General features: G+C 39.0%; 1 protein-coding gene across 1 annotated transcript in view; it reads left to right on the forward strand.

Moving 5' to 3' along the window:
- COL11A1 (collagen type XI alpha 1 chain) overlaps positions 1-14,408 on the forward strand; it is a 134,185-nt gene that overhangs the window by 94,212 nt on the left and 25,565 nt on the right. The window contains 8 exon segments of the mRNA XM_017729586.1: positions 1-49; positions 333-386; positions 5,982-6,089; positions 6,586-6,693; positions 7,744-7,797; positions 11,259-11,312; positions 12,032-12,139; positions 13,665-13,718. The exon segment at positions 1-49 is cut by the window's left edge and continues 12 nt beyond it. Coding sequence (XP_017585075.1) covers positions 1-49; positions 333-386; positions 5,982-6,089; positions 6,586-6,693; positions 7,744-7,797; positions 11,259-11,312; positions 12,032-12,139; positions 13,665-13,718 — 589 coding nt within the window.

Here is a 14,408-nt window from a genome sequence, read left to right on the forward strand (position 1 = left end):
AGCAGGTCTTCGTGGTTTCCCTGGAGAGAGAGGCCTTCCAGGTGCTCAGGTATAAGTGCTAGAGCAATTGGCATGATATTTCTAAATAAAAGAAACAAAGTATTAACTCCTTTATTTCATGAAGTCTTCTATTGCACTTAAAATAAATGCAGTAAGAAAACAGACATCAAACATCCAACATTGTCAAATATCATTGGCTAAATAGGAAGAAAGAAAATTATTCCGGTTTGCTTTTTTGGATCTTTCCATGTTTCCTATTATATGTGTTGCAAAATTACTCTTGAACTTTCCAGTTTAGTAAACAAGTGTTCTTTTTCCTTTTCATTTTCTAGGGTCCAGCTGGTCTGAAAGGAGGGGAAGGCCCACAGGGTCCACCTGGACCAATGGTAAGTAAACATAATAATTTAATGGAAATATAAACAATATAACCTAATAACCTTTTTTCTTCTTTAGATGCTGTGGTGTTTAGATTAACACAGTTTGTAAAACAGCAGACAGATCAGACTTCTACAAAGTATCCATGCTAATAAACATGCTAGGATTATGAAGGTTGAGAATGTCTGAAGCCTTCTGCCACCAGATTTAGTTATGCTATTTGCTTGCTGCTCAATACTTATACAAATTGGTTTTGAGATGAGAGGCATTTTCCACAGTGGAAAAATCCACAGATAGTGTGACTGGTGGACTCATGCTGTTGTGGTGGGCTTGCCTTGGCTGGATGGCAGGTGCCCACCAAACTGCTTTATCCTCCTCAGCTGGACAAGAGAACACAAAATACACTGAAAGGCTTGGGAGTCAAGATAAGGACAGGGAGATCAGCCACCAGGTACCATGGTGGGCAAAACAGACTGGGAAAACGAGTTTCATTTATTTTCAATCAAATCAGAGTAGGATAGATAAAGAGAAACAACAACAAAGTCTGAAAACACCTTCCCTTCATTCTCCCTTCTTCCCAGGCTGAACTTCACTCCTGATTCTTGCTTTATCCTGCCCCCAAGCAGTGAAGGAGGATGGATAATGGGGGTTGCCCTCAGTTCATCACACATTGCCACTCGGTCCTCCTCATGTGGAGGATTCCTCACACTCTTCCTCTGCTCCAGTGTGGGGTCCCTTGGATGTGAGACAGTCCTCCAAGATGTTCTCCAGCATGAGTCCTTTGCACAGGCTGCAGTTCCTCATTAACTGCTCCAGCCTGGGTCCCCCACAGGGTGCAGTCCTTCAGGAGCAGGCTGTTCAGCATGGGTCACCCATGACCTGCCACAAGTCCTGGCAGTAAACCTGCTCCACTGAGGGCTTCTCTCTCCACAGGGCCACAGGTTCTACCCAGATCCTGTGCCAGTGCTGGCTCTGCACGGGGTCACAGCCTCCTTTGGGCATTGACCTCCTCCATGGGGTCCTCCATGGGCTGCAGGTGGATCTCTGCTCCCCTCTATTGTGCATTTTTTCCCCACTTCTTAAATACATTATCCAAGAGGTTCTACCCCTGTCACTGATGGGCTGGGCCACAGCCAGTGCTGGATCCATCTGGGAGCTGTCTGGCATGGGCTCCATTGGACATAGGGGAAACTGGCATCTTCTCACAGAAGTCACCCCTGTAGTCCCCTGCTACCAAAACCTTGCCAAGCAAACCCAACACTCCTGTGTTCCCTTTGTACAACTGTGTAAAATCATGTCATGCAGGAATTTTCCTTCTTGGCATTTGAAGCTCAATAGTAGAGTGTGCTTCATGTTACCTGTCCTCTGTTGTCATGCTTTATGCAAAGAAGTTCTACGAGGATGCACTGGTATTCAAAACATGGTAGAGTTATTCCCAAATGTGAAATGTGTAGATTTTGACAGTATTCTTGTCAACTTATTTCTTTCATTCAGTGCAATTGAAGTTAAAAAAGAAAAGAATCAATCATCACAGCTATTCTTGTTAGAAAAAGAAAGTAAAGGAGGAGCTGAATTTCTATGTATTTCAACAAAGAAGCTCTCTTATGTCCTTGAAATTCATATTCAGATTAGAATGCATTAAACAAGGATAAAAAGCCACACATAGTACAGTACAAGTAATACATGGGACTTGAATTCTTAAAATTATTGTTGAATTCTTAATGCCTTTAAGCATCTATTCTTTAAAACAAGAACTTGAATTTACTGTTCTTAACACTGTGCAGTATATATGCATTCCAAAAAGGCACCAAAACAAAGTAGCTGGGAATGGAATGGAATGGAATGGAACGGAAGCTAGTAGGGAGAGTCAAAAGGGATATCATCTTACCCATCTGAAGAACCTGAAATGTTAAAGGGTGAATCAAAATCAAGAAAGCACAGAGCAGAATAGTCTCTTCAATCTAAAGGTCATGTCTTGATTTTTCTTGAAGGAGCCCCTAAGGCTGGCTGAACTCTCAAGCAGATAGTTCAGGGGCAGTGAACCAGAGCCCTTCCGAGCACGCACAGACCAGCCAGCACAAGCAAACCTGACGTGTGACACAGCCCCCTTTGCCAGACAGCATTGCCCACACAGGAGCTGTGCCACTCCTGCCATGGTTCCTGAGAAAGACACATCACACAAGATGTGAGGCAAAAGTACATGCCTTATTTAGCGATAGTTGTCTATATTATGAAATACATATGTTTGAATTTAAATTCAGATGAGCCATGTTTTTCTAATTCTTACAGAGTGTGTATAAGTTAGTGTTTTAGTTGAATACATCAGAGCTTTTTTGAGGAGAATGTCTTAATTATCCCCATTTACAATCCTTTGGTTCAAATCCTGGAGCCCTCTCAGAGCTCTTGAATAGTATTCCTTTCATGTGAAACTAAATTGATAGAGAAAATCCAGGAACACTATTAATGCTCCCCAGCTAATGGGAGTTCAGTGCCAGACTGAAATCATCATTAATTACAGCCCAGAAACACACAGAGTATGAGTGTCAGGAGCACACTACCAAGAACTTGAGTTTATAAATCCATTCCTCTTGGGGCCACCCTTCCTGCTAAGGTAAACAGTCATAGAAAGAAACACTTAGGAGTCTGAGAATTTTTGCATATAATTGTTCCAATCTTCAAGAAATAGATGCAGTGGGAGCAGGAGTTGAGTAGGAAGGGCAAAATTTTTAATTTTTTAAAATATATTTTGAGATCATTGTAGTACAAGCTTGGGGTACAAAACAGGACCAAGTTGCCCTTAAAGTGTTTCAAAAGTCCTCAGTGGGATTTTTATCTATTTCATCTTTAATTACTAACTTGTTATCTTGAAACAGTTTTCAGTGAAAAAAAGGTGCATAGGTGCCCTTAAATACTGGGTTTCTGCACACCTTCAAGCACCACAATTAAACAATTAAACAGTTAAATTGCTTGCTTTTTTCCACAGAAGCTCCCAGCAGACCGTGAGCATCACGTAGTCCTAAAATATTTTCCCATCTATTTTTAGCCAACAGCGGGTACACACAGAAGTTTAATTGTAGTGGAGTCTTCATTTGCCATTTGTAATAGGAAGAGAATTCATGCCATTGGATGACTTTCCTGCGATTCCCTGCCAGTACCAATTGCTTCTAACCAGCACATATAGTCAATTAGAAGCTTTATTTGGCTGCTGCATACATCTGCAAGCATACCAAACAAATGACTGCTCCAAGTACTGTGCATGCCAATTACTCTGTTTAGAGGGATTTGGACAAAAGAAAGAGATGCATGAATGCATATCAGAGCAAGAGGGGGTCTGCAGGATTGGGGGGTTGGCATTTTCATGGTTTGAGGGGTTTTTTGGGGAGGGGTTGTGGGGTTTTTTGTAGTTGTGGGAATTTGTTTGAATTTTTTTAACAGTTGTCTTTTACGTGCTACCTTTGTTGCTTTTGTTTGTTTTCTTCCCTTCCCTACTACTGTGTGGAATGCTGAATGCTGATGAGAGAAAGCTCTTTGGAATGTCAAGCAGTCATTTTTCATTTGCTCATTTAGGAATAGGATGCTCAAATTAGACTCAGAATAAGCCAGCTGTAGGCTACCCAATTATCAGCACTGAACTATCTAGACCTATCTTCATCTATCTGATAACATTTTACAGTCACTTGTTGAGCATTTTGTTAACCACCAATAAAAAGTATTGCTACTACTATGCAGTATATACAACAGCTATAATTACATATCCCCTCACAGGAAGTGAGATAAAACCAAGGTTGCTAATGAGTTTATAGTCTGTACAATGGCAATACAAGACAAAACATGACACTTCCATCCTGTAGATAAGTTTTTACAAACAACCCAAACATACTAATAAAAAGATTCCAGGATGTGAGTACCACAAGACCACAGGTTAACAAGTGGTTTTGTAACATAAGGAGACTGTTACATAGTGGGGCAGAGTGACGAGAAAAGATAACAAACATAGAGAGAACGAACTTAAGAAGCTGCTTAAAATTCTTTTCTGAGTTGTGACTACAATTTAATGTAGTCTGCTTTGCTCAGAGGCCATTCTCTCAGAGAAAGGAGTGGTTCCTTCAAAACAGAAGGTGTAGTCCCTGTTCATAACTCATGTGAAATGCAAAGATAGATGTGAAAAGTTGGCTGATTAAAAAGAACTAGTGGAAATTATGGCCTCTGTTAGTGTCTGCTGTCTGACACAGGAAAGATCTGTGAGTTATTTGGGTTTTTTCCTCTCTATTCTTAAATCCTCCTGATGAGATGACCTAAAATTGTTTAGGTTATGAGAGCTGACAAGATCAGAGACCATGGTAGTATGGCTGCAGGGTAATGACTTTTTCTTGTTGAATTCACTGAAGCCTTAGGAACTAAACTAACGAAAATAGGACAGAAACTTAGGCAGCCACCTAGACTTAAAAAACTCCAGCATCTGGAAGGATAAGGTCATCTATGATTTCCATACAAATACTTTCTTTGAACACCCATGCAAATTCAGATCTTACTGAAATAATTTGCTAAAATATTTTAAGAAACCATTCAGCACTCTTTTCTGCCACATTTATCTGGAGGGGAAAGCACCTTATTATGGAATTAGCACCAGTGATGCTAATGAGGTCAGTCCAGGACAAGTATGTCCTGAGTAAAAGCAAAAAATAGGGTCCTCATAGGTGAAAGCATCTTAAAATTCCGATGTCTAAGAGGCAGAAAATTTGATCTTGTTTAAACATGAAAAAAAGGCTATTTAGGGTCTGAGGCTACACCACCATATTACTTTTTTATTCCATGATCATATGGAATCATCCCACTTCTAGTATATCAATCGGAAAAGTGAAGTTACCAATCATAACTTTGAAGTGTTGCAAACTATCTTGAAGGAGTAGAGCTGAAAAGTTGGGGAAATGTTATTGTACAGCAAACAAACCTTTAATAGTACTCTATTAATGCAAAAATTGTAAGTTATTTAAAAGACAGAAAACAAAGATGCAGTTTTAGTGGTTTTCGCTACAGATAGTGCCTGTCTTTTCACCTTTAATTTGTAATATTAGGTTTTAACTTCTACTGTGCTTATCTAAAAACCTTCTCAGTAGAACACACTAGATTAGTCATTATACTTGAATGGATTTTTACAGAAGTGAATTGAAATGCAGCAATGTGATCATTACAGCAATGAACAGCACAAAACTTTACTAAAAGTTTTGCTTGTGGTGTGGCTTAGTTCTGTATTTTGATATGGTGAATATTCTTTCATCAAAGTAGTATGTTAATGTATTTTGAAAACATAGAGGGAAATAAGTTCTTGAAAACAGGCTGGTTTCATGCACATTCTCATTATGATGAACAAATACAAGAAGTGGTATTTACAAAAAAAAAATAGTGTTGCATGAACTGTATTGAGTATGAACTTCAAGGTAGTCCTTTCAGCCTTTTTCCTTTACTTGCACACGTGACGGATGCGTAACCTTCATGCAGCTGAGCTCACATCGATAACCAGCTTCTCTGCTGACTTGCCTCTTGAAAACCATCAGCAGTTACCAGGGCTCTCTCAGAATTCCCTCCTTGTTTGTATCTTTTTCCAGGGCTCGCCAGGAGAGCGAGGAGCTGCGGGCACTGCTGGCCCCATTGGTCTGCCAGGCCGTCCTGGCCCCCAGGGGCCTCCAGGCCCCGCAGGAGAGAAGGGCGCTCCCGTAAGTAATCGCAGTCCCATCAAACCATCCCAGCACAGACTTTTCACTCCAAAATGCTACTTGGTCCCACTCTGGGATTTCCCTATTCAATACGTATTCTCAGGATTCCCAAGGTATTTATTTTAGATCTACAAAACAAGTACATAGTAAAACATTAATTATCGTGCTCTCTAAGACCAGGAATGGTTAAACCTGTTATTATCACTGCAGGGAGTGGATATAAATCAGTCTTTCATTAAAACTTTGTACCCAGCCACTCTGCATTAGAGTACAAATGTGTTTTACATCAACTTCCATTATTACTTCATATAATTCTCTTATATATTCTCTTCCCTTCATTGTTTTCTTTGTGTTGTGGGGTTTTCTGTTTTGTTGGGTTTTTTTTTTTTTTTGGAGGTGGGTTTTTTAGTTTTGTATTGGTAATGTGACTCCCTGTACTGAAATTTTCATTACACTCCTGTGATAATGTGCATTACTTCATTTCCTTCAAAACCAGGGTGAAAAAGGTCCCCAAGGTCCAGCTGGACGTGATGGAATACAGGGTCCTGTAGGACTTCCTGGTCCTGCTGGTCCTAGTGGTTCTCCTGGAGAAGATGGTGACAAGGTGAATCATTATAATTAGTATTAGTGCATCTGGGAGAAGATCTGTCAGTACAGTTCTCTGTAGCTTTCCTCACAATAAATAGGGTGACAAAGCAACAAATCTTTTCCCTGCCTCCCCCAAATTCCCTCTGCCTACTGCAAAAAAAGACCTAAAAACCTCTTCTATAACCAAATGTCTGAGGGACAGATGCCATGGGACATTGGGATTTGTGTTAAAGAACTAGTAGAATAACATTTATCCTGGCAAAGAAACAAGGATGAAAGTGTGGCAAAATAAATCAAGGCAAATGATGCCAAAATTGATTTTTGCCTATTTTAGCAACTTGGTCTACTGAATGAGTAAGATGAAATGTTTTCAGTAATATACAGGGATTTAGAACCACTGTTGATAGGTTGAGGGTGTCAAAATAATTATGTTCACAGCAGAGATGTTCTGTTGACTTCCGGCAGAATTTAGGACATGGCACCTTTCAGGATCATCTGGTGTGTTTGCTTGATCCAGCACTTCTGTTAGTTAGAACAGGGTAAAGGTAAAGATTTCAACAGCCATTTTTGTGATGCATGAGTGTTATTTATCCCACAGAGAGTATTTTCTGTGGTTTAATTTAATTGTCTTTTATTACTGTATAAAGGAAACACTATTTTCTAACATGGTTTCTTGGTGATTTGAATAATTTTGAAGCTTTGAAATACCGTACGCTCCAGTGAGAAGCAGTTGTTCAGTCATAGACAGTTACATGAGTCTGTAAATCAGGGTACTTTCATTATAAGTTCATATTGAAGATGACGTGAGGAACACAATTCCCTTTATTTAGAGCTCAGTTGCACTATACTTCAAAGCCAGGTCTTGTTGCCCTTTTCAATTCAGCAATCAATATCTGGGTTAATATGACATACTGTTGATCACGGCACAATTGCTCCCTTTAGGCTTTCACACTTGAAGCAGCAGTATAAAACATAGAATAATCATATCAAAGGGCACACCGTGATACTGACTTCAGCTAAGTGTGGAGACCATTTTAAACAAGTTTAACTTAACTTTCAATTACAGGGTGAAATTGGTGAACCAGGTCAGAAAGGTAGTAAAGGCGACAAAGGAGAAAACGTGAGTAACAAAATCCTTTGTGCATTACATCTATTCTTCATAAATAAAAGGTATTCATGCATGAAATATGCAAGTGGCCTTGTTACATAAATGAGAAGAAACAGAAACGCACTCCTAAAATGTTCCTCCAAAATGTTCTATTCATGCAACGCTAGAGGTTTGTACTTACAGATCCAGGCATGTATTTAGTGTTGCTCGTATTCCTAGAGCTTACAGAATCATTACAAATTAGAAAGGTAAACTACATTCTTGAGCACCCATCCTGTATCATTGAAACTCCTCCATTCTGCGTTTGAACAGGGAGAGACCAAGAATTCACGTACGTTCTCTTACTGTGCTGAACTTCACTGACTGCACAGTGTGAACATACCCAGCTTTGGCTTCTTAGCCATGATGATGAAAACTATGGAGACTCACTAGGGAATCTACTAATATAGTTTTAAAATTTTTGAAGGCTATCTAATTCTTGGGGAGCACAATTAACTGATGGCAGCATTTCGAATCAGTAAAGACCACAGATGAAATGGCTTATACAAATTTTTGTATATTATCATTAGGCCTATTAGTGAACCTAGGACTAATCAGGTTTCTACTGTCTTAATTTGATATTTTTCTGTCTTCAAAAATTAATTCTAAAGCACTTCCTGTTTTTATTTAGGGCAGAAATATAAAATTAAGCTTTTTGCACTGGGAAATGCGAAGCTAGAAAGAATAAAACTAGCATTTATTTATTTCTGTTTGATTGTGGTTTCTTTCCTAAAAATTCAAAATTGAATTTTTTCACTTCTGCTCAATTTCAAGATAAACTGGTACTTTATTTGAATACTTTTCCTTAAGAAAAAAATGAGAAGTAATGGCAGAAAGATCCCTTTTATTATTATATTTCAACAATATTCACAGTTAGCAAAGCTCCAAATGCAGCACAGGGGTATTCATGGCTAAGTATATTTATCTTGAAAACACTGTGTGATTTTTGACATTAACAAGTTACAGAACAGTATATTATTTTTTAAAATTACACCAAATTTATGGCTTACATATTATCAGATGATGTTTATGGGAGGATATGTACAAACTGCAGCAAATCACAGGTCACAGAATTACAGAATCACAGAATGGCTTGGGTTGGAAATGAACTCCAAGATCAGCTAGTTCCAACCTCTGATTCCAGTTCCACTTCAGGGTCTGCATGTGATCACAGGCACATCCTGTTTTCCCCTTTGACATGCCTCTTCATTAGAGATTCTTTGCATCAGAGAAATTCAGGAAAAAAACACGTGCCACACTCTTCTGTTTCAGATAATTTTAGCATAGCTAGTTATGCTGAGCATTAGACTGTGACCACAGTTCCCATAGTGAGTACTAATGCATTTGGGCCTGTTCCAGCAGACCTGCTTTACAAACAAAGTGTCTGCAGCATTATCATTTGAGAATGTATCCTGGACTCTCAGTCTCAAGGTTTAATGCATTTGAGAATATTGCACATTTCCCTTGAAATACGGGATTCAGTGTTCAGGCCTTAGTTGAAGTGAATATACCTCCAGTTGAAGTCATGTGTCTTGAATCTATTTGCCCTCCACAGCAGTCATTCAACCCTGACAATTTCAGAATATGTTTATTTTAAATCTGCTTTCCTTTCAACATGCTGATAGATGCCTATTGGGGCAGGGAGAAAGGGCTTGTTGGTCACCTCTGAAAGGTTCTGAAGAGGAAGTACCCAGTTCTGAAATCACAGGACATAAAGAATAGATATTTACAATCTCCAACCACCCACAAAAGGCCTTGGTGGGCATTTAGAGCCTGATCACAGCAAGGATCCTGATCAAAGAACTGATTCATCTTTCCTGTTTAAGAAGAGCTGGAAAAATCTTCAATTCCCCATTGAAACGAACAAAGATTTATTTTTGTGGGTTTGAAAATACCGAGCCTAACTATGTTGGCATACTCTAGCTAAGACAGCACAATTTTGTTGCTGATGTGCTGTCCTCTCTCGAACTTCAAAACCTGCACAGTTATCACAGCTGCCTTTATTAACTGAAGATTCTCTCATGATTCTGATCAGTCTTTCTCCATTTGCCCTCCAGAGCAATGGAAAAAAAGATCTGGCCGTGTGTCCAAATAACTCCTCATTAATCAATTGCAGAGTATGTTCCAACAGTGCTTTATTTCAAAATGGGTTTTTAAATGAGTTTAAAAATATGTAGGCCTCATTCCAGAGCCTATAAAATGAAGGAGCACTACATTGCAGTGTAGAAAAATCCACACATGCCAAATCCCTTCCTCATGGCAACACTTCCCAGTCAGCTGGAGCATTCCTCGGAGTCCTTTCATTTAGATATGCCACCAGAGAGGCTAGAAAGCTTTGTTTCATATATTGTCATCACGTATGTGACAAAAATAAAATTGTAAAGGAGAAGAAATACACTGCTTGACACTTCAAACTCCCTAGAAAATAAGATGCTCTAAAATATACATAAAACCCAGAGAAAGAAATAGGCTACAAGACTTATGTCCCTTTATTTAATTTCCCCTATAAATTACACAATAATCTAATTTCAGCCCTAGAAAAGTCTGTAAATTCCAGTATTATTCTGCTCTAAACTAGAATTTGAAGCCTAGAAGTTGCAGGAAACTTGGCATCTGAAATAGACTAGAATTAGCCAAGGCCAGGTGTTAAGTTTTGTGCTTTCTTAGCTTCACTCTTTATCAGTCTAGTTTCTCTAGTGTTGCATAAACAAATTCAAACTACCACATGATTTAAACCCCATCATAAAGTAGTATTTTGCATTCCCATACTCTGATGGCTTCATTACATCACTTCTGCATGACTGACGTCTAAATTATGTGCAATATAATTTAGTTATTATTCTGAAGGGAAAATGAATAAAAAGAAGTTCCTCTGAGAGACTGGTTTTTTTTGCCATTCTGTTGAAAAGAGACAAAGAGAATGTGATTCCCAGTGCTCAGCAAGAACTTGCACTTTTTCATGTCTCCTCGAGGTCAAAATAAGCTTTGTGCCCTTGCAAAAATAATTAGCAATTTCATAAAAAATACTCCAAATAATAAGCATTTGAATTAAAGATACCTTTTTAGATGATGCTTGAAAAGTTGAGAGGTATTTTGCATAAATCTCATTGAAAGTTTTGGTATTTTTATTTGTGAAAAAATATTTTCATTTTGATTCATGTTCTCATAGAAATCTATTTTGAAACATTAAAAATGAGCTTCCAACAAATGCCAGTATTGTCTATTATAGATGTGAAAATCTGAGGTTTTGAGAGATAAATAATTTGTACTGAATGGAAAGGACTTGTGAATGATGCTACATCCTCTTTTGAGAAATGTGGAAGTGCTGAATAGATTGTGATCCTGCAAGTAGGGTTTTCTCTCATGTCTGTATTTGCTTTTACTCTCATTGCAGATGCCATAATCACTAACTTTTGGATGTGTGTTTGTTGCAGGGTCCTCCAGGTCCACCAGGTCTGCAGGGTCCTGTTGGTGCCCCGGGTATAGCTGTAAGTAGCTCCTTCAGAGCCAAGCCCAACCTTGCCTAGCTCAGCTGATACTGAGTTCTTTGAACTCAGTTTGCTCCTGACTCGGGAATGTATTTCAAAGCACCATTAACAGTTCTGTCACTGCCCACTTACATGCAGTTCTTTATTGTAAACAAGCCTGCATGGGTGTTACTGTATGGCAGATTTACAGCAGGGCAATAACTTGACAAATTTATTAAAAATGAAATACTGTAAATAGTGAATGGGAGGCATCCTTTCAGTGAACTTGTTTGGTGGTGTGTATGGCAGCTCAGCGCAGGTGCAGCTAAAAGAGAGTGTCTCTTCTTGAAATCCACCTGATACCAAGTGAATTAATTCTTATTTTTATTTAGAAGGCTCTGAATTCTTCTGATCTGCATATTGGTAGAACTGTATGCTACTCACATTTACATAGGTATTCAACAGTTACAAGGTTTATGCAGATGTCAAAGAGAGGGCGAATTCAGAGACAATTTCTATGCGACATGCAGCACTAATTGACCTACATTAAACCAGAGCATGTGCTGGTATTCTGTTTGTGTAACAGATTTCATCCAGCCAAGATGATGAACATTCATTTGAAAAGTCACTTGGTGTGATTCTGAACCCTTTTGTAGTTGTTTTCCAGTCATTTCCATGGAGCTTTTCCTGTTGGTATTACCAGACCTGTGACAGTTTTGCTCTTCATTGTTTCCAAACAGGGAGGTGATGGAGAGCCAGGCCCAAGAGGTCAGCAAGGGATGTTTGGGCAAAAAGGTGATGAAGGTCCTCGAGGCTTCCCTGGCCCTCCAGGCCCTATTGGCTTACAGGTAAATTCCTTTATTATTTTACCTTCCATCTGCAAGAACACTGTTTTCTGTGTCAGAAACCGAATGACTACTGTCTTCTAATAGATGATAGCATCAATTAATTAGAACGGAAGGATGCCATTCTCATAGGGTTCATGCATAAATAGCAGATTTAGTGCAGCAGGAAGTTAGTGGGATGCACTGGAACTGAACTGCTGGCTAACACAGGCTTTGGAATTTCATTCAGTAATTCATTAATTTCAGCCAATTTCTGCTTTAACAAGAGCACTCCTTTACACTGGAGATACACACATTGAGGAAAAGATTCAACCAGGAGATGTATTTAGCATGGCCTTGTCATTTACAGTATTTTCACAATAGGTTTTAGGCACACGGTGCATCTCCGTGATACCATCACAGACACTACTTGCAGCCTGAGAGGTTAGCAGAAGCCCATAATGCTTATATACTGCAGCCATCAGGCAGGTTCCTACAGTTTCATATTTCTTCCTCTTAAAATTGGTATTTCATGAGGCAGAAAACACAAAGCAAGCATACAGTAAAATGTAGTCTTCTCACTTCTGCATTCAGAGAATTACAGTTGAAAAATCTGTTTTTTCAAAAAATTAATTTGCTTAAATATAATAAAACAAAGAATAAGGTATTTAGGACCTTGATTCATTTCTATGTAATTAACATTAGAGCACAGAACACTTACTACTTCTAATCCAGGAACTAAGCTGTAACACGAATCTTTAAAAAAATTATAATAATGTTTGAATATATTCAACAGTATTTTCCTTTCTATCCACCATGTGTGAACTGACTCAGCTCTTTCACTAAGCTGAACCTTAACCTGTAACTATATATTTTTTAATTTTTAATCTATTACATAATGCAGTTCACAAAACTTACAGTATATAAAATTTATAAAACATTTCAAACTGTTCATTTCTGCACCAACATTTATATCTTGTGTAGGTTTATATTGCCTTTGATATGGAAAGTTTCTTTATTTTCAGAAATAATTACTCAGAAAAAAATTTCAGCACACAGCTTTGACCCTCCATTTAGGAATGCCCAGCTTAGTGGTGATAGTGCTTCCAGCTAGGTATCAGTTATTAGACAGACTTGGATACTTTGCTTCTAAGGGAATGTTTGTGTGATGCAATGCAACACCTGCCAGCAGGGTTTGTCACATCCAAGGGACACCTAATTAAAGCAGTTACACAGCTTGCAGTACTCAGGTACCTTAGACATCTTTGCATTCCACTTCACTGTGCTGCACTGACCATGTTCAGTCAAATTTTTTGTGTCACCTAGTTTAAGCATCTTAGGACTACCTATACATTTACTGTAACATGAAAAATTCCCTTTCCTTTCTTCCCATTTTAATGCAAATAGGTATTTTTTTCTTGTTCCACCATCCTGCCCCCTCCCAAGTTCACAGGTTTGAAATGTAGATCTGATTTATATTGTTTCATATTGATTTATAACTAATCATTCCAGGGACCCTACTAATAGTATTCTCCTCTGTGTTTTATAGGGTCTGCCTGGTCCACCAGGTGAAAAAGGTGAAAATGGTGATGTGGGCCCAATGGTAAGACTTATTCCCCACTGGTCACTCTGAAGGACATAAATATTCTCCATATATTACTGTCTTTTCTCTATAGCTCACCATTTGATAAGATACTCCTGAATTTGGTGACCGAGTATGAAACATTTTGTGTAACACAAAAAAATCTCTCTGGGATTTACTTTTCTTTCCCACAACTATCCCCTCATCATTATTCTCAGGACTTATGTAACATGAGAAGATACTGAAAAATAGATAGCAAAGCAGGTGCTCTGGGTATCTGAGACACAACAGTGACAATTGGGTTCAGGAAAGAAAGAGGAGAAGTAGATACCACCGCACCAGAGAGCCTGGAGCTGCTTTCCTAAGTTCAGGCCATTGTTATTAACATACAGCTTCAGGTACTTGCAGGCCAGAAGACAGTAAACACTGCTTGGCACTGTTTATTTTCCCTGGGTGATACATTTTGCAGCTGTTTCTTCTCCTGACAGAATGCCTTGTGGGCTGTTCCTGACTGCCAGGCAAGCTCTCTACTCTATGCATTCACCTCCAGCACCTTGTGCCAAGTCTGGATGCTTCACTCCTACACTCATCTGTACGCACCATGGTGCAGTTCTGCCACAGGGCTGTCATGGACACTTGAGCTGGTCCAGGGTCTCTGCACAGGAGGATGGGCAGGCAGGGAATTTGTAGGGGAAGAAACAAACCCTCGGG

Source organism: Corvus brachyrhynchos, unplaced genomic scaffold (genome assembly GCF_000691975.1).
Source record: "Corvus brachyrhynchos isolate BGI_N302 unplaced genomic scaffold, ASM69197v1 scaffold101, whole genome shotgun sequence".
In the NCBI taxonomy this organism is placed as follows: Eukaryota; Metazoa; Chordata; class Aves; order Passeriformes; family Corvidae; genus Corvus; species Corvus brachyrhynchos.